Genomic DNA, 19,795 nt, shown 5'->3' on the forward strand with positions numbered 1-19,795 from the left:
GTCTAAGGCATTGCACTGGGCCAAGCATTGACTGAAGCTTTAAACAATGTGACACCATGTTTTTTTATATGTCAGGGAACAGAGACAATTTCAGCTTATTTCCTTTTGTAAATCTCATTTGTCTTGATAAGTAATGAGGAGAGGGTCTTATTGAACTACATGCATCTGGAGAACTAAAGTAAGGAAAATGTAGAGCATTTGCTCACCAAGGTAGGAAGGGAGAATGTTGGGTGTAGACCATATTCATTCATTCATTCATTCATTCACTCATTCATTCATTCATTCATCTGTAACCGCTTATCCAGTTCAGGGTCGGGGTGGGTCCAGAGCCTACCTGGAATCATCAGGCGCAAGGCGGGAATACATCCTGCAGGGGGCGCCAGTCCTTCACAGGGCAACACACACTCACACACACACCTACGGACACTTTTGAGTCACCAATCCACCTATCAACGTGTTTTTGGACTGTGGGAGGAAACCGGAGCACCCGGAGGAAACCCACACAGACACAGGGAGAACACACCAACTCCTCACAAACAGTCACCCAGAGCAGGAATCGAACTGGTCCCTGGAGCCGTGTGACTGCGACACTACCTGCTGCGCCACCGTGCCACCCTGTAGACCATATTGACAAAACCAAATGATGTGCAAAGAGTGTAAAGGTTGAACATGTTTTGACAAAGAAATGGAAAACTAAATTTGCATTAAACCCAAAAATAGTTTAAAACACCATTTACTCTCTTCCAAACTTCTTTAATCATTCTTGTTCTTGAAGACCAGTGTGTGTTAGTGATCAAATCTAGGTATTAATATTTTGATGAGACCACAAGGTACGCACAAGGCACAATCTACTCTAGGTAATCTACTTTTACAGTATTGAAAAATATATTAAGGAACATCCACATCACGCTAAACCTAATTTAGAATATTGTGTATTATTACACTCCTGGTCAGAATGGTGCTTATACTCAAATGAATATTCAGACACATTTGTTTTACAGAACAGAAGAATGTTTTGGCAAGAGTGGGTTGTTCTAATATTTTTTTATATTTAATACTTTTATTTACCAATAAAATGTTGTTCTTTTAATTTAATCTAACCTTAATTTAAAAGCATGTCTCTAACTTTTATCCAGGTGTATCAAGTTACAATTTCTAAATATGACTAATGTATGTTTTTTGGGTGTGTGTATGCACATGATATTCACTGGATATCAAGAAGAGTTTGGTGTGTTCTCCTTGTGTTCGCAAGGTCCACAGGTTGGTAGGTGGATTGGGGACTCAAAAATGTTCGTAGGTGTGAGTGAATGTGTGTGTGTGTGTGTGTGTGCGTCACCCCCTCCAGGGTGTTTTCCCGCTTTGCGCCCAATGATTCCAGGAAGGCTTTGGTCCCATGATGGCCCTGAACTGGATAAGCGGTTACAGATAATGAATGAATCAAGAATGGCCAAACTGACATAATGCTGAATACCTTGATCTTATTTGGATGAACATGTTTGTTTATTTTCCAGCTTCCTAATATTATCTAACAGTATTCGCTACTGTGTGTATGTACCTGGCACTAGAATTTCTAACTGGAGATGAGTTAATTATGAACATGTTAAATATGAATAATGTATCCAGGACACACTACACTTGACAGGAGAACTGAAATGCAATCTTCAGTCCCAATTACACACTAGAATGAAAATAATTAATGAAAACAGGACTTCTCTGAGTAATACAGAAAATAAAAACAGTCTTTATTCTTCACAATCACCATTACTGCCAACAGTATTGAGAACATGATTAAAATTGGGATGATTGTAAAAATATATTTTATAACCCTCCTAAAATGCATGTAAATCTGAGCAGCATTTTGCACATTTTTTTCTTAAACTTAATCTGTTAGATGCTCAAATACTGATTAAACGTAGCATATAGTTAACATTTCATCGCTGTCCAATTATAAACATGTATCTCCCAAAATAGTACAGGAGAAGGTGGAAAAAAAGGAAGTCAATGCAATGTAATTTTGGAGCATTTCTATTGGTCCATTTATAATGAAATGTGAAAGACAAATATTAAAAATCTACAAAAATGGAGATACCTGTTTTTAATCGGAACAAGTCTATCTACCTTTCATTAGTGTGGGTAAAAGTTGTTCATTTCATTTTTACCAAAATAAAAATTCTATATTTATTATGCTGTAAAATAACCTTTAAGAAGTGTGCAGTTATATAATATACATTTGAGTAAAATGTCCATTTCATGGCATTTAAAAAATAAAAACAGTATGAAGACTTGATACTGAACACTATCAAGAAACAATCATCTAATAGCACATAAAACTGTTAATGGCTGCAGCATACTGTAGTTGTTATGGAGGCCTCAGTGTTTGGTTACTGAGAGCTTGCCGAGTGAATGTGCTCAGCGCCGAGTACCTGAGCTGAGGACTGTATAGTGGGCATTTGAGCTGAGCTGTTCACATGGCTGCGGCCCAAAATGCTCCCAGAGTACCTACACTTCGGAGAACCACATTGACAACTGAAGTACTTCCTCTTGATCTCCCAGTACTGATCTCCATAGTCAAACCTGAGGGTAAAAATACAAGCAGAGGTTAGAGCGTAACAAAAAGATGAGGTGAAGAGTATAAAGCTTACAAAGTTACATCTTTTAAATATAGATACTTTAAAATATCTACTTTAAAATCCTTGCCCTTTTTCAAGTTGAAAATCAAGATGGTCTAAATATAAAAGGTCACTTTTATTTCAAATTTAAATTTATTTAGTAAAAATTAACCCAGAGAAAAACAATTGTTAATACTACAATTTTCACTGATGAATGTATGAAAAACAAATCCGTTCATTTTCCTTTCTCTGATGTAGAGTCTTACCCAATCTCGTCTCCAGCCTGTATGGCTTTGAAGGAGAAAAGTGCAACACGTGGGAAGCGCAGATCTTGGTGCTTGGTGAACACTCGCACAGGGAACAGATTGGGCTCACACAGGTGGTTCATAAACCTGCTGACATTGCCATAGAACTGGGCATCGATGCAGTAGAGTTCTCCAACCTACAAAACAAAGAAAAATAAATCACTTCACTGGTTTGCGAGAGCACACCCTGCTGGATAAATGCATTCCAGGAAGTTTAATGACTGACTTGTAATGGTGTTTTAAATTTTCATTAGTTTGAAAATGACCTTATTTTCCAGATTGAACATGTAAGAGTCGTTATCCCTGATATTTGCTTCTCCGTCTGAAATGACCTCACCAGCAAACCTGCACACAAAGCAAGGCCACAGGGTAAATGCATTTGAGACAAAAAACAGTAAATACCTGCAATTTCTCATGGATGAAAATTAAGTAATTATTGTGGCTCCTTTTACTTTTACATTTCACATTCAAATAAAATATCTTTTGGGGCATCTAAAGGTAATTCTATAGGAATTATATTAGAATTGTTGCTCCACAGCACTGAATACCTCTAAAAGATATTACATTACCTGTGATGGATACGTTGCCTATGCCTGAGTCACTATTTTACAATAGTTCTGAAAATTTAAGTTAAAATGTTTCATTCATGTAACAGAGAAAAAACATTTTAAATGTTTTCAGTTATGCAAGAAGGTGACCATACTCGCATACAAAGGTTCCTTCAGGAATATCCTGCAGAGCTTTTACTCCCCAACCCATTTTGGCAGTCCGGAAGACCTGCAGACGTACCCTAACACAATGAAAAAAGAAAATGTTCATTTTCAATTATGTTTCAATTACTGTGCCATTTTGGACCAATAAAATAAATGTCAATAAATCTTGTGTCAGTAAAATTTTTGAACATGCTTCTTCAGTCAGCTGTAGCTACAACATTAGACAAGAAAAGCAGTATTACCGGAGTTGGTTCTGCACCACTCTGTTCCGACATGTTCTCCAGCATGAGCAGGCATGGTTACACTCAAACAAGAAGGGTGGGTCTTCTCTACTAAACTCCTGCAACAGACGTCCTTCCTGATCACATTAGGGGGAAAAAAGCAATTAAAACATTTCTAATAACATTTCCAGCAATGATTATGCCAGTGGATTTCTTAGATGGCTATTAACTAAATAGTAGACAAAAACAAAAAACAAAATAGTAGAACACATCTTTTTTCATTTATTTATAAATTCAGAAATGTGGTATAGTAACAACTGAGTACATGGAGAACATAATCCTGTATTTAATTATACATTCTTACTTTGAATTCAGCTATATAAGTATATCATAAATATTTAAATAGTTAAAAAAAAAAAAAAAAGTAAACGGAGTTTTAGGGACACTGTGTTTGAAAAAAAAAATAAAATTAAAAAAAAAAAAGGTTCAGAGAATATTCTAGGAATAATTGGGTAAAAAGATCTGTATAATTCTGAGAATATAGTCAGAATATTTAGAGAAACACTGTTTGGGTTATTATTTATTATAATACGTAGACAGACAGACTCACAGTCTGTGCGCCATGAGCGAGATGTGAAAGAAGCAGTCAGTGAAGTGAGAATTATTTATTAAACACATCCACACGACATGACGACTAACCCCTCAGTGCAGCCCCTGAATGCGACGCCTAAGGCTTTAGTTTATTGTACGAGTCCGAGCTGTAACATGATGGAGTCTCGTGGGCATGCCGGAGTTCCACTCGCTCTGGATCGATCATTTTTGTGATCATTAATTGTATCCTGTGAAACTACATGCCATGGGTTTGTGCACAGATTCAGGGTTTAAATACTAATCACAATGTGGAAGAGAACTGAGTGTTTATTCCTGAAATTTATACCATAGTATGACTGTGTCTGCCCCATTATACGTGCAGCAAATTATCTTTTTGCTCAGAATTCTGACTTTATTTTCAGAATCTTTTTTCCCCAAATGCCATGGCCCTAAAACTTCGTCGTACAGGGGTGACAAGTATACGCCAAAAAATGAAATCACACAAGTAGTTGTTCTGATTGGTGAAAGTGAGAGACACCATGGTCTTACCCGGTCATACCAACAGCGCATACTGAGCTGGCCACAGATACAACTACTGGAGGAGCAGTCATCTTTACATGTGCAGTGCTTTAAAACAGACACACACAGATACTGTTCAGTACAAAGATTTGCATCCCCTTATTTAGTAAAGGACAAAAGGAGAAAAGACTAAAGTTCAGGTTTGTCAATGCCCCTTAATCATCAAAAGAAAAAAATACGGTCAAAAAGTACAAGACAAAATGATAGTAACCAACAAAATATAATCACCATCTTTGCCGCTTAATCCATTTCAGGGTCGCAGTCCCTGACACTGCACACCATTTCATTAAATACTGTCTTATTAACACTTATGTTTAACCTTTGCTTTAATAACCACCCCAGCACTTTTTTTTTACCAGACTGATGAGGTGTTTTATGTACTGCTTTCATAAAATGTTCAATTGTATTTAAGTCTTGAAACTGAGGATGCCATGGCAAACTTACACTAGCTTTTAATCCACGCATCAGCTGATGTCACTTTATGCTTTGGATTGCTGCTTTGTTTTAAGAAAGAGTTACACTTTAGTTTTAACTTTCTTACTGATGACAGAAGGCTTTGTTCTAAAATAAGTTGATGCTGGTCTGCAATCATAATTCCTTTCAGTGTCTGAAGGGGTCAAGGCCCTGTTGGAGACACACTGCAGAACATCAGGATCCTCCTCCATGTCTTACTGTGAGAATGGCGTTCATTTCTTCACAGGCTACCTCATACACCTCTCTGAATTATGGCCCTATTGGTACACATAATATATTTCCAATTTTCATGTTTTTAATTAATATGACTTCAGCACATTTAAAATATTCCATCTTGTGTCTAGAAGTAAACAATGACGGTGTACTTTTCTCCCAAATAATCCAGACTTCTGTACATTGTCATTTACTGTTAGGATGTGGATTTTAATCCCATATGACTTTGCATTCCGATTTCTTCTTAAGGTCCAAAACCACATGTTGGTAGGTGGATTGGTTACTCAAAAGTGTCAATGTGTGAATGTGTGAGCGTGTGTTGCCCTGCGATAGACTGGCTCCTGTGTTCCACCTTGCGCCCAGTGATTCTGGGTAGGCTCCAGACCCACCATGACCCTGAACTGGATAAGCGGTTACAGACAATGAATAAATGAATTCATATTATTATTATTATTATTATTTTTTATCCCAGCAAAAATCTTAAACAATTATTGTGTTAGTTCTTTTTCTTCCACTTTTTGGTAGAGTCTTCATGTGTTCATTCCATCCCATTTCTGGATTAGGGTCTTCATTGTTGCTACCATTTTCCTTTAACATTTTGATAACTTATATAACTTATTTATTGCTGTCCAGCTCTAAGAAATGTTAGTTATTTTTTATGAATTTTTTAAATTCCAATGAAAACAGATGCAAACCTTTGGGCTTGGTATTAAAGATAAATGGTGAAACAAACAGAGCTGTTCTCACGTGCAAAACCTTGAAAAGATTTCAGAAGAAAACTACTTGAGTAATGAGTCTGTAACTTTATTTTGACAATTAATTGTAAAATAGGCACATTTTAAATAATTTTTCACATGAACTACAGGAGAAGCAAACTTTTCACTGAGCTGTACATAATAAAATCAGGTCAAATTCAATCCAGGTAAAATAAATAAATAAAACTCTACACAAAAAAACCCCTCCTGCTTAATTCTTTCTGATGCTCTTACCTGTAAGTGTGTGATATTTTCATCAATGTTCACTTGCGTGGTGAAACAGTTCTCAGGAACATACTTGAAGTCGCTGGGGCAGGGCGCTTGGTCGACTCCATTCACACAGGTTACAGGTACCTCCTCATAACCATGCGATAGATCTCTGGATAATAACACAGAATACAGACTAAAACACAAACAAAGCACATCTCTGTACGTAATCACATGGAGTTATGCTGCAGGCCTTTAGAACTACTCTTCTGATCTGAAATCACCACACTATTAATTATATTTGGACAAGTAAACTGGTTCTGATTTAAAAGAATGAAAAAGACTGAAATTCTCCAGTAACCTGCACAGCAGCTTCTCTCCCTGGCTCTCTCTGCCTTTGCGTGCATCAGTCAGTTTCTTGCTGGTGTTCAGTATGTTCCACACCTTAGAGTTAACGCTACAGCAATCCAAAGGAGTCTCACCATCCTTATTCTTCAGATTCACGTCCGCTCCCCTGGACAGAAAAAGCCTGGAAAAAAAGTATGCAATTTAATTGTGAAACAAGGATTAAGCAGCAGCACAGGTAGCAGTAAGCAAAATGATCAAGGCTATTTGTATTGCTGCATTGTTATATACTGAATATGTTTAAATAAATAATGTCATTACAAGTATTACAGTAATATGACAAGATATACCATATCTGCAAATTGTGAAAAAAGATTACATTACACAAACTACTACATGTTTTGTCTCTTAGGGTGGTTAGTCATTTCAAACTCACATGACACAGTCCAGCTGGTTCTGTCTGACTGCGATGTGTAGTGGCGTGTCTCTGTGGATGTTCAAGGCCTGCAGATCTGACCTGTTCTCTAGCAACAGCTGAGCAATATCATCACAGCCAGCAAATGCTGCCCAGTGCAGACAGATATTCTCCTCCTGTATAAGTATAAACATTGCAAATGGCAACTTACAAACACACAGATTACGACACAGTATCCCACATGTATATTGAGAAGCCAATTGTACTTGATATTTGGTGTCCATAGTATATTTCACTAACAGAAACATACAATGACACTTAAGTAGTTGTATGCTCAAGTCTCAAACGGAAGATAGCTTTCCAAGAGATAATTTTCCAAACAACCTCATTAAAACTCATTTATGATTAAAAATACATTAAGGTTTAAGAATGTATATAAATGTGTTCATTATAAAGCCCCACCATTTTGTTACACCTACCTTGTCCCTTATATGAACGTCAGCTCCTTTGGCAATCAGCAGCTTCACCTGCTCTTTGTGCATATTTTCAGTTGCCCAGGTGATAGGAGTCCATCCTCCGTCATCCTAAGAGCAGTCAAAACACAAACTTTCTCAGTTTTTTCTCTCACAACCTGCCATTTCAATTGGGATAATGTGTTCCTAAATATTATTTATGTAATGGAGATGTTCTTAAACGCTGAATTGTTTGTATAATGGCTAACCTAGTGGACATTAAGAATTTTCAGGTTCCAATTTTTATGATGCTGCCAAGATACAGAATGTCACTTTTACCTTACAGTTCACATCTATAAGGGAAGAGGACAAGAGATGCTGCAGAATACCAGAGTGGCCTCCACGTGCAACCATGTGGAGACAAGTAGATCCTCTTACATCCTGTAACAAATAGATACAAAATAGGTGCATGTCTATTACAGTAATGTGGCACATACTTTTCAGACAAGACCAAATTTATAAAGTCAGTGTGTGATAATGTGTATAGAAAAAAATACAAACAGACAGGTAAAACTTTAGTTCTAGGAAAAGCATCATAGATTTACTGAGTCTGCTCTTAACACAATGCATACACTCCTCACTGACATACTTATTTGATGTTTCGGATTTGTACAAAATTACAGTAATTTATACAAGAAATATACACACCTTATGTGTTGTTGAGGCCCCAGCTTTCAGCAGGTACTCCACTACTTCTATGTGGTTGTTCTCACAGGCGTCCATCAAAGGAGTCCGCTGTTGATCATCGCACATGTCCAAGTTTGCACCCGCCTCAGAGAAAAACAAGTGTACTCAGAAATCTCAGCTTCATGAAATCATATCTTGGATTAGCACTACATGCTTTAAGTGAAAATCATTGGTCAAAGCAAAAAAAAAAAGCAATATGGCAGATAAGATTTAGATAATGGTTGTATGTGGAAATGAGGCCAAATCTGTATTTTTCTTAATTGAAATCTCACAGGGACACCATAGATCTATTGAGGATTTGTGATTGTTTGCTATGTAGATGATAGTGGCAGTATTAGGGCTTGCAATACCTGAACCAGAATATGACAAATTTCTTTGTGGCCCTCAGCAGAAGCTGCATGGAGAGGAGTCCTCCTCCTTTCACTCTCCATCTGCAAGTTTGGATCCACACCCTCCACTGATCCAAAAGCCAGAGAGAATGTATTATTCAGGTAAAGTCCATTTATATATTATGTGCAAATATTTTTTGGTTCTACAGATAATTCAGAAACAACTCCTTACCAAGCATTTCCATTACACGCTGAAGTTCGCCTCTTTTAGCTGAGCAGTACAGCTGCTTTGGAGGAAGCTTTGACTTCTTGTACCTTAGAATGTACAAGAAAGAATTTAAAGGGAACAGATTCATCAATTAAATAGCTGAATAAAAATTCACAAATCTGGAAATCTTACTTTCCATCCTCTAGTGCTTCCAGGACTGTCTCCAGTGACTCTGATGCAGGATCCTCAGGTCTAGCAGGAGGTGCAGAGTCAACTCTAGCTTTCCTTTGTATAAAAATAAATGAAAAAAAAAATTAAAGAATTAAGACAAATAAATAACTACATAAGCCTACAAAAATATGGTGTATATTTAGATACATAAAAAACAAGCAGCAGGGGCATAAAATACAAGTAGCAGGAGACTATCGTTACATAATAATATACAGGCTCATTTTTCTTTGGCTAAAATTTAATTAATTGCTTGTATACAACTATTTCTATATTGCTCTAAAAAAATAAATAAAAATAGCTGGACAATATGACATTTTCAGAGAAATAATTCATTCATTCATTATCTGTAACCGTTTATCCAGTTCAGGGTCGCGGTGGGTCCAGAGCCTACCTGGAATCATTGGGCACAAGGCGGGAATACACCCTGGAGGGGCGCCAGTCTTTCACAGGGAAACATACACACACACACACTCACACGTATGGACACTTTTTGAGTTTCCAATCCACCTATCCACGTGTGTTTTTGGACTGTGGGAGGAAACCAGAGCACCTGGAGGAAACCCATACAGACACAGGGAGAACACACCAACTCCTTACGAACAGTCACCCGGAGTGAGACTCGAACCCACAACCTCCAGGTCCCTGGAGCTGTGTGACTGCGACACTACCTGCTGCACCACTGTGCTGCCCCAGAGAAATAATATTAATACGAATTAAAAGTTATTGTATTATTGATGTACAGATAGTTTAAAAATGCTGTAGTTGAAAAGTATGGTATCAAAACATTTTCTTGCATAAGCAGGCAGCATCACTTCAGAGTTTGGCACCACTAACAGAGAACAGAGACAGCATTCACACTTAGTATTAACATATGTCCTGGGTGATCCGATCATTAAAGGACAGAAAGGACAGATGTGAACTGGGTACGAAGCGTTGAGCCACTGGAGTACAATAGTCAAGCCACTGGATCTCCAGCCTGAATCCTGAGTAACTAGCTCTGCTTTAGCTTATACGCTGAGGACGCATTGAGATTCAATGTTACAAACCACATTCTGGGGTTCTTTATTCTTTTTTCCACATTATTCTTGTAGCATGAATGACAATGCATCTCAATGCGTCTCCATCATCAATAAGCCTCGCCCACACAAATGAACCGCTGCCTCATTAAAGACTTTCCAAAAAAAACAATAAAATTTCAAGCTTTAAGTTTCAAGTAGTGTTTGAGTGAGAGAAGGACAGAGAAATGAGCTTCTCGTAAATTATGTTTCGCTCACAACAATCGAAAAATGTATTTCTGATTAACCAGTATACAGTTGAAAAGTAGACCATTCAGGGTTTTGGGGGTGTGTTAATTATGTTTCTAGGACAAAAACATGTAGAGTTATTCAAGTGCTTTTACAAAATTTCTGTTTAATCCAGCCTGCGGGAGCGAGGACTGAGGAGAGAAAAACAAAGGAGAAGCATTTAAATGCCATGTGAATGGCTATGCATTTTTGCCATCACTAATCAGATCAGCTGAGACACATGTTAATACCAGGTGTGAACGGGGCCAGAGGAATGGGCAGGAGTTTTGAGGTCTTGCAGCCAGATTCCAAAATAATTGTGCTGCTCTTAAATTTAGCTTTATGAAATGAAAAAAGAAAAAAAAAATTAAAGGATCAAGACAAATAAATAACTACATAAGCCTACAAAAACATGGCGTATATTTAGATACATAAAAAACAAGCAGCAGGGGCATAAAATACAAGTAGCAGGAGACTATCGTTACATAATAATATACAGGCTCATTTTTCTTTGGCTAAAATTTAATTAATTGCTTGTATTCAACTATTTCTATATTGCTCTAAAAAAATAAATAAAAATAGCTGGACAATATGACATTTTCAGAGAAATAATTCATTCATTCATTATCAGTAACCGTTTATCCAGTTCAGGGTCGCGGTGGGTCCAGAGCCTACCTGGAATCATTGGGCGCAAGGCGGGAATGCACCCTGGAGGGGCGCCAGTCTTTCACAGGGACACACTCACACACACTCACACTTTTTGAGTTGCCAATCCACCTATCAACGTGTGTTTTTGGACCGTGGGAGGAAACCAGAGCACCTGGAGGAAACCCATGCAGACAATTAAGAAGGTTCAGTGATGGTTCTGAGAGCAATTAATCTGGAGCACCAAGTATCCCAAAAATGCTGAATATTAATCTCATAAATAAATTACTCATGAGATCTAGGATTAACATCTCTCATAATAAAGAGACCTAAATATACAGAGCTATGAAAAGGGAACAGAAACAGCTTTGAGGGGAAAAAAATTCCCCGTTGTTGAACTTACTCTGCTGAAGATGCTCTCTTGTCTCTAGGCAAAGCAGCTGTGGTGATGACAGGCATGGTAGGAACAGGGTCAGCTTTAGGTATGGTGACCTCTTTAGCCTGGCAGGCCTCCTCCCCGCAGTGAGGGCAAAAAAGCTGACCATGGATCACTGAGGCACAGCTTCTGTGGAACCTGTGAGAGATGTGGCCATCTGGCTGGCACTCCATGAAGGTTCCCTACAAATCAGGAAAAAGCAGTTATATTCAAAACTTGGAAGAAGTAAGAACTGTGCAAGATTTATTACACAGTTTATATTCTGTGTTAATATATTAATCTTTAAAAAAAATTATATCTGCTCGTTATATGTGGAGGATGCATTCATTTATTTACACTTAAAATAAAAAAAAAGTAACTGACCAGAAGTTGTAAAATATATGCAAATTACATTAGCATAAAACCTATTAGATGAAGTGTACTGATTCAGGATAAAATATTCAGCTTTTATATCCTATCCTATAAGAACACACAGTAGGAAGCTAGGATCAGCATTCCAACTCTTTGACTGTGTTTATGTATTCAGAAGCATTAATGCTGAGTCATGCTTTGTTGTTCAAATTCCAAAACAAATTTTAATTAAAACATTGACAGGAGCGCTGACAATAAAATGTATTTACATATCCAGATTAATATAATTGAATCTTTTCTTGGATCATTTATTTATGGTGCCTCCTCCAAGTACTTACAGATCGGCAGAAGAATCCACAGCCAGGACAGCTTTGGTGTTTGACCATGCCGGCTCTGTGGTCCTCACACAGCACCAGGAGGGGAATCCGCAGAGATGGCCGCATCATCTCCTGCTTGTGGATGGGCATCCGACACAAGCTCAGCTTTGGAGGCACAGAAGAGGACAGAGAAATATAATACACATTAAAATCTAGGCTTATCAGTACACAACACAGGCAGAGGAAAAGGTGTTCTATGCTGCAATGGAAAAAAGTGGCCTTGAGGGAAGCACAGAGACAGCTCAACATTCCCAAGTATACCATGATAACAGACTGACCAACCAATGACAGATTTGTTGGTCAGTCGGTCAGATTGGTTACTCAAAGAAAAAATGTGATGTCCAACGGTTTCTCTACAGGCTTCAAAGTGTGACACCTATCATCCTAGAACCAGTTGTAGTGACCTGATGTCCGCACAAAGGTCCCATGCAGCTAGAGGCTTTCTTTAAGCCATTTTTCTCTATTTTTATTTATTTATATTTTATTACAACATATTGAAGCTGCAGTGTTACAGTTTACAGTAATATTTGACAAGCTCATAGTTCCACTGATGGTCGATTCTGTCATCCTGCTTCAGCACATTCATAGCAGTCACAGAGAACTTCCCCATAGCCATTTCCACTTAAACCTTGCCAGGGCATTTACTAACTCAAGCATAGTTTAGAGAAATAGTTTCATAAGGACAGCTAGTGTTTCATAGCATGAAGATCAGAAATCTCTATTTGCTATTTGGCTTACACTGGCACCATGTAATGACTTTCACTGTCATGAATTCAAGCTCATTTTTTTTTTTTTTGATTGTTTAAGTGGCTGATAAACACTTGCCAGGTGGCCCAGTGATGTAACCTGTGTTATTTTTAATAATTTACACAGTTCCCTATACTGCTTTGTATCATATGAATCTGTTGAAAATATTGCTATGTTGGCATTTTGGCCATCAGTTCTGAGTCAATCTGCATATTGAGGTACATTTCCACCTGGCCTGCACACGAAATATACACGTGGCTGCAGTCTGTTGTGATAACAACCTGATACTTCACAGCCTAAACAGAGAATGACTGGTCAACTATTGTGAGCATAGATACTGAGCACACAAACAAAGTCAGTGGTCAGGTGCAGGAAGTTTGCATTCTCACTGGTGTTTCATTAGCGGCAAACAGTGGGCTGGCCTTTGATTGATCTCAGAGGAATCACAACTTTACAGTAACAGTATAAACCATCATTTAAAGCAAAGCTTAAAAATGTACCTTCCCATCTACACTCTCCACAGCCATGCACTTCCCCTCTGCAAGTGTTACTACATCCTGGTTCCTGGGTGTCTCCATGCGGCAGCTGCAGAGTGGAGGCTCCAGCATTTCATCTGCTTCCATGTTTTCTTTATCCTCAGGCAAGCCTGCAAAACAGCAGCCAGGCCTCTTATCTGTAGCTACTCGGAATCTGAATATCTTAACCAGCTGTCTAAAGAGAATGTGTGACACTTAAACATATGCCAAGAAAAGGCAATAATAAATTATGCAAATAGAAACTAGAAGTTCTTGAAGACAAAGATAAGCATGTAAATTATTTCACTGTAAACACGTCTCAAAGTCAAATGAAACACCTGTCAGCTGGTCTTCTCTAATGAGGGTTGCTTATAATAAAAATGCAAGAAAAAAGTTTAGATATCCAGACAAGTCCTCATTAAAGTAAACAGTGACATGTTGCAGTGACAATCATTTGACATTACACTGGGTCTACATGCATCGAATGCTATGCTTGTGTTCTTACCAATTACCTGTGCGCATAGCTGTGAACATGCTTTCCTGGGCCAGAGAGTATAGAGGAAGTTCTGTGTATTCTTCACAGACACTTTGAGGAGCTTTTGCAGTACCATTCTTATGTTGAGTTTCAGCAGCACCAGCTGGTTTTCCAGCCTGATTCTCTTGTCCATCAAGCTTGTTTCTGGGCTTAAAAGCCTCTTCTAGTTGCAGCTGAACACACTAATAAAATAAAATATATAAAATATCAAATATATATATATGCATTCATGAAATTCAAAGATGAATGGAGTAAGCATCCTGCCTTTTCAAAAGAATCTTTCCCAGAATTCAAGTGTTCCATAAACTGAATTTACCTGAAACAATGTAAGGCCCTTATATTGATTCAGTAGATTTATTCAAAGAAAATATTACACCAATGACTTATAATGCAATTGCATGATGGATTGGCTAAAACATCAGTTAACATCTGCCAGTCTGTAAATGTCAGCAGGCTTTTTTGGCTTTCACTGTGTAATATCCTGCCATTCAACAAATGAAGTTCTTACATCCACACTAACCAAGATTTTAAAAGTTTATCCCAAAGCAGCAAGCATGCTGCAGTTGGAGAATTGTTTAATAAGAACACTAGCTATAAGAATAAATATAGCAGTGCAAAGGCCAATGTAAAGAAGTATATAATTTGGCAAAAAAAACAAAAAAAAAAACCTTGGCAAACCTAGTTTAGCTGGACCACCATTAGCCATATAACAATAATCACAGAGGCATTTCAAAACAGGAAAGCCCAATTAGAATATCATAAAAAAGTTGATTTATTTCATTAATTCCATTCAAAAGGTGAATCTTGTATATTATACTCATTCATTACACACAGACTGATATATTTCAAATGTTTGTTTCTTTTAATTTGATGATTATAACTGACAACTAATGAAAACCCCAAATTCAGTATCTTAGAAAATTAGAAGACCCGTATAAAATAAAGATTTTTAGAAATGCTGGCCAACTGAAAAGTATGAACATGTACAACACTCAGTACTTAGTTGGGGCTCCTTTTGCCTGAATTACTGCAGCAATGCGGCGTGGCATGGAGGCGATCAGTCTGTGGCACTGCTCAGGTGTTATGAGAGCCCAGGTTGCTCTGATAGTAGCCTTCAGCTCTTCTGCATTGTTGGGTCTGGCGTATTGCATCTTCCTCTTCACAATAAAATCTATTGGGTTAAGGTCAGACGACTTTTAAGAACAGGGCCAATTAAGAACAGGGATACCATGGTCTTTAAACCAGGTACTGGTAGCTTTGGCAATGTGTGCAGGTGCCAAGTCCTGTTGGAAAAAATTAAATCTGCATCTCCACAAAGTTGGTCAGCAGCAGGAAGCATGAAGTGTTCTAAAACTTCCTGGTAGACGGCTGCTTTGATCTTGGACTTCAGAAAACACAGTGGATCAATACCAGCAGATGACATGGCACCCCAAACCATCAGTGACTGTGGAAACTTTACACTGGACCTCAAGTAACGAGGATTTTGTGCCTCTTCTCTCTTACTCCAGACTCTGAGACCTTGATTTCCAAAGGAAATGCAAAATTTACATTCATCAGAGAACATAACTTTTGACCACTTTTTGTCTTTAGCCCAGGGGCGAGATGCTTCTGTCGCTGTCTCTTGTTCAAGAGTGGCTTGACACAAGGAATGCGACAGCTGAATCCTGTGTCTTGCATACGTCTGTGCATGGTGGTTCTTGAAGCACTGACTCCAGCCTTTGTGAATCTCCCCCACATTTTTTAATGTGTTTTGTTTCACAATCCTTTCCAGGGTGCGGATGTCCCTATTGCTTGTACATTTTCTACTACCACATCTTTTCCTTCCCTTCGCCTCTCTATTAATGTGCTTGGACACAGAGCTCTGAACAGCCAGCCTCTTTAGCAATGACCTTTTGTGTCTTGCCCTGCTTGTGTAAGGTGTCAGAGATCGTCTTTGTCAATGATGGTCAAGTCAGCAGTCTTCTCCATGATTGTGTAGCCTACAGAACTAGACTGAGAGACCATTTAAAGGCCTTTGGAGGTGTTTTGAGTTAATTAGCTGATTAGAGCGTGGCACCAGGTTTCTTCAATATTGTACCTTTTCACAATATTCTAATTTTCTGAGATAATGAATTTGGGGTTTTCATTAGTTGTCATTTATAATAATCAACATAAAAAAAATAATAATAAATAAACACTTGAAATATATCAGTCTGTGTGTAATGAATAAGTAGAATATACAAGTTTCACTTTTTGAAATAAATCTGAAATAAATCAACTTTTTCATGACATTCTAATCTTATGACCAGCACCTGTACATACTCATCGGGGTGTCTGGAGAAGCTTTGGTGCTTTATATCAATGTTTTTGTTTACATGTTTTTATTATGTGAGTTGTACAGAAAATACTAAGAAAGCACATGTTAAAGAAGAAATTACATCACAACTCTAAGTCAGTTTCATCCAGTCTATGTTAGTTTTACCATTCCCTCTTACCAAAAACACTTTACCCTCTCAAAAACACAAATTAAATGATAAGATGGCTCACCTGGTTGTTTGAAGAAGGCAAAGTGGGATTTTGCTTAGCTGACACTTTTGTTTTTTTCTTGGGAACAAAACTGTACAAACCCATCTTCCTCTTCTTTTTCTTCACAACTGCGTAAAAAAAAGATGCATTGTTGAACTTTCCAGCACTTTGCACTGGCTAGCTGAAAAAAGGCTCATTTGTTTTTACTGTCACAAAAAGGTAATACCAACCAGCTTGTGGTTTAGCTGGTCCTTTTTGTTTCTGAGGTAGCTTTAAATGAGGTGGTGGTGAATGCTTCTCCAGGACTAGGTCTCTCACTGAAGAGCTTTTTCCAGCAATCGCAAACTTTATATAATATAAAAAACACACACACTGTCAGTGCCATCACATATTGATGCACAATAATTAAAAGGATCTGAGATCAGCATCTATGTGAATGCAGAACACCAGTCCACTACCTGGCTTGTGTAGTGCAGTGTTAACACCATTGGCTCACATGTGAGAAACCTGGGTTCGATTACCGGTCTGGGCTGCACCAACAAGAGTGCTTAATAATTATACTTACTTGTACATAGATTGCCACTTTAAAAATCTTCCTTAAGTGTAATTTGTAGGTGTACAGCTGTGTAATGTAGTTTGTTTGATGCTGCACAATCTACAAGCTACCAATGCCTTGTATATCTGTGGAAAGAGACTAGATAACCTAAAGCCTCTTACTGTACACCTCGAGACAGACAGAGTAAATGGGGTCTGAAATTATGCACCAAAAAAAGAGCTTCAGTCAGAAATTATTAACCATGACAATGTACGTAAAATGCAACTAGTACGTATTACCATAAGAAAAATCTATTTGAGTGTAAAAAAAAAAGATATAAACAATAGCACAAAGGAACTATTAAAATAAGTACCTGTGACAAACTTGGGAATAGTGTGAGGCACCAAACTGAACATAATTACCTTGAGTGCATCTGGAGGAGACGCTGGCCTGGCCATTGTCTTCCAGGCCAAGCGTATCTGCATCGGAGAAGTTCTCCTTGCTTCCTCCGAGCCTTTTAAAGCCACTTCTTCCACTCCGGCGTCCACTGATGCTCCTGCAGATGAATCCTGCATATTCTTCACAGCATGACAAGTCACACTGCTAGAATGTAAACTCTCTGTCTGTTGAGATTGTTGTGTTTCTCTGATAGGTACTTCAAAGTCTGAAGTAACGTGAGAGGTGGTTGTTGATGATGTGATTTGTCCAGAAAATAAAGAATGGGCCAGTTCCATGCCTTTCTTTAGCTGTACTGCTGGCTTCTGCCCACCAAACTCTGTGCTTGGTTTGGATTTGTTCTTCCTCCCCTGCCTGGAGGATTCACCAGACCTATCCATTCCTTAAACATTTACAGAATTGACAAAATGTACATAACACTGGCATAGGCAAAAACTTTATAAGATATTTACAAGAAATTTCTCTGGGCTCAGATATATGTGGTATCATTACACTCCTAATATGTGACAGTTCACATACTGAGCTGTGTTAATATTTAGATACTAAAATTAATGATGAACAAAATGCTTAATAATATCCAAGATGATTTTTGTAAAGCATATATAAATTTGTATCAATTCACATATCTAAATGACTTTAAAAGTGCATAGCAAGGATCATAAACAGATTTGAACTGGGGTCAGAACCTCACATCCCAAATCTGGTCATATCTCAACAAATCAGTCCCTCAAGTTCAACTGTCTGAATAGTCTCCAGATTGGGAAGCAGTATTGTCTGAATGATTAAATGTTAAGAGAATATGGCATTCAGCCACTAGAAGACCAGAAGAGAATCCAACATTACAGTATAGAATATGTCATAAATTTCACAATACATGTTTCTTGTTTTAGATGGAATACAGAGGTGAAAAAATTCAGTAACTGGTAGAATGGATGTGTTCTTGGTCTAATCATTTTACAAAAGATACAGAAATGTAAAAAGGCTGGAAGTTTGGACTGGGTCCAGAGAAATCTCTCACCCATGACCACTATCTGATGACCCTGGATTTAGGGATTTATCAGTCATATAATATGCAATGCATTAATTTGACTTACCAGGTTTTTTGGGTTTGGCACTCATAACTGTGTCCTGTTGCAAATCCCAACAGGACACAACTGCACAGAGCCAGTGGACTGGAATCAGACGAGAAATTAAAAAACAGAAAATTCAGTAACAGCGTACACTGTTGTATTGGTATTAATTTAATTTAAACGTTACTGATGATTTAGAGCTGAGTATCCACCATGCAGACCCTAATATTTCCCTTCGGACGAACACTATACGAGGCTGTAGTTTGTGTCCTTTTCGCCACCTACATAATTGAAGCTTCTATACCGCCTTAAAGGATCCAAAGTTACAGCCAGTACGTAACGACCTCTTCGTCAAATATAAGGTGAAACTTAGACTCAAATAAGAAGCTTGCAAACTGTAAGCAAACTTCAAACTCGTTACTTACAACTACAAGCGTTTACAGTAGCGTTACAAAGACAAAGCGCAGATTTAAAAACACGACTCTGGTTAAATAACGGTCGTAACAACTTTCTATTATCGGAACATACACATAAATCGATAAATAATACAGAAATGTGTAAACGTCCACGTAAATTCAAAGACAATCGTATTAGCAACAAGGCTAACTAAGCAAAACAAAATTATCAACCAAAACATTAATGCGGTTGAATTATAGATTTTTCTAAACACTCAAACCAGAGAAGTTTTGTTATGTTCCGGTCCGTTTGAACATACATGTCATACCTGTTATCCGCTAAGTACCTGCATATGCGGGAAATACAGATAAAAACAAAGAAACTTTGGAGGCAGGCTTCCTCTCTTCCTTCCCCTCTCGCTGTTTCTAACACGCGCTCACTGACCATTCGCACAGCGCCGCCTACCGGAGACTTTAAGCACAGCTCGGAGATTGGCAGCTCGTTCAGTTTGTACGAGTGCGACTCTGTGGAGAGTCCTCCAAGTACACAG

General features: G+C 38.0%; 1 protein-coding gene across 1 annotated transcript; it reads right to left on the reverse strand.

Annotated features, from left to right (window-relative positions):
* Positions 1-1,741: 1,741 nt before the first annotated feature.
* On the reverse strand, positions 1,742-19,713 carry LOC136679062 (histone-lysine N-methyltransferase EHMT1-like). Its single transcript, XM_066657342.1, has 24 exons — positions 19,574-19,713; positions 18,874-18,951; positions 17,746-18,161; positions 17,019-17,133; positions 16,810-16,916; positions 14,261-14,465; positions 13,734-13,879; positions 12,448-12,591; positions 11,726-11,940; positions 9,356-9,448; positions 9,188-9,270; positions 8,977-9,083; positions 8,588-8,710; positions 8,219-8,320; positions 7,907-8,011; positions 7,449-7,603; positions 7,029-7,196; positions 6,695-6,839; positions 4,989-5,066; positions 3,870-3,985; positions 3,618-3,704; positions 3,181-3,259; positions 2,876-3,051; positions 1,742-2,574 (listed from the first exon to the last, which is right to left on the reverse strand). The coding sequence occupies exons 2-24, from the start codon at positions 18,896-18,898 to the stop codon at positions 2,382-2,384; spliced, it is 3,183 nt and encodes a 1,060-aa protein (XP_066513439.1). The 5' UTR covers positions 18,899-18,951; positions 19,574-19,713; the 3' UTR covers positions 1,742-2,381.
* Positions 19,714-19,795: the final 82 nt, after the last annotated feature.

This window comes from Hoplias malabaricus, chromosome Y (genome assembly GCF_029633855.1).
Source record: "Hoplias malabaricus isolate fHopMal1 chromosome Y, fHopMal1.hap1, whole genome shotgun sequence".
Taxonomy (NCBI): domain Eukaryota; kingdom Metazoa; phylum Chordata; class Actinopteri; order Characiformes; family Erythrinidae; genus Hoplias; species Hoplias malabaricus.

Bases quoted from the DNA above. Each gene is read 5' to 3' on its own strand.
- LOC136679062 (XM_066657342.1), bottom strand. From the start codon at position 18,898: ATGAGTGCCAAACCCAAAAAACCTG. The intron at 8,321-8,587 runs GTGTGTATATTT...TATTTGTTACAG, and splicing joins GGGCCTCAACAACACATAAG to GATGTAAGAGGATCTACTTG. The intron at 7,604-7,906 runs GTAGGTGTAACA...ATACTTATACAG, and splicing joins ACGTTCATATAAGGGACAAG to GAGGAGAATATCTGTCTGCA.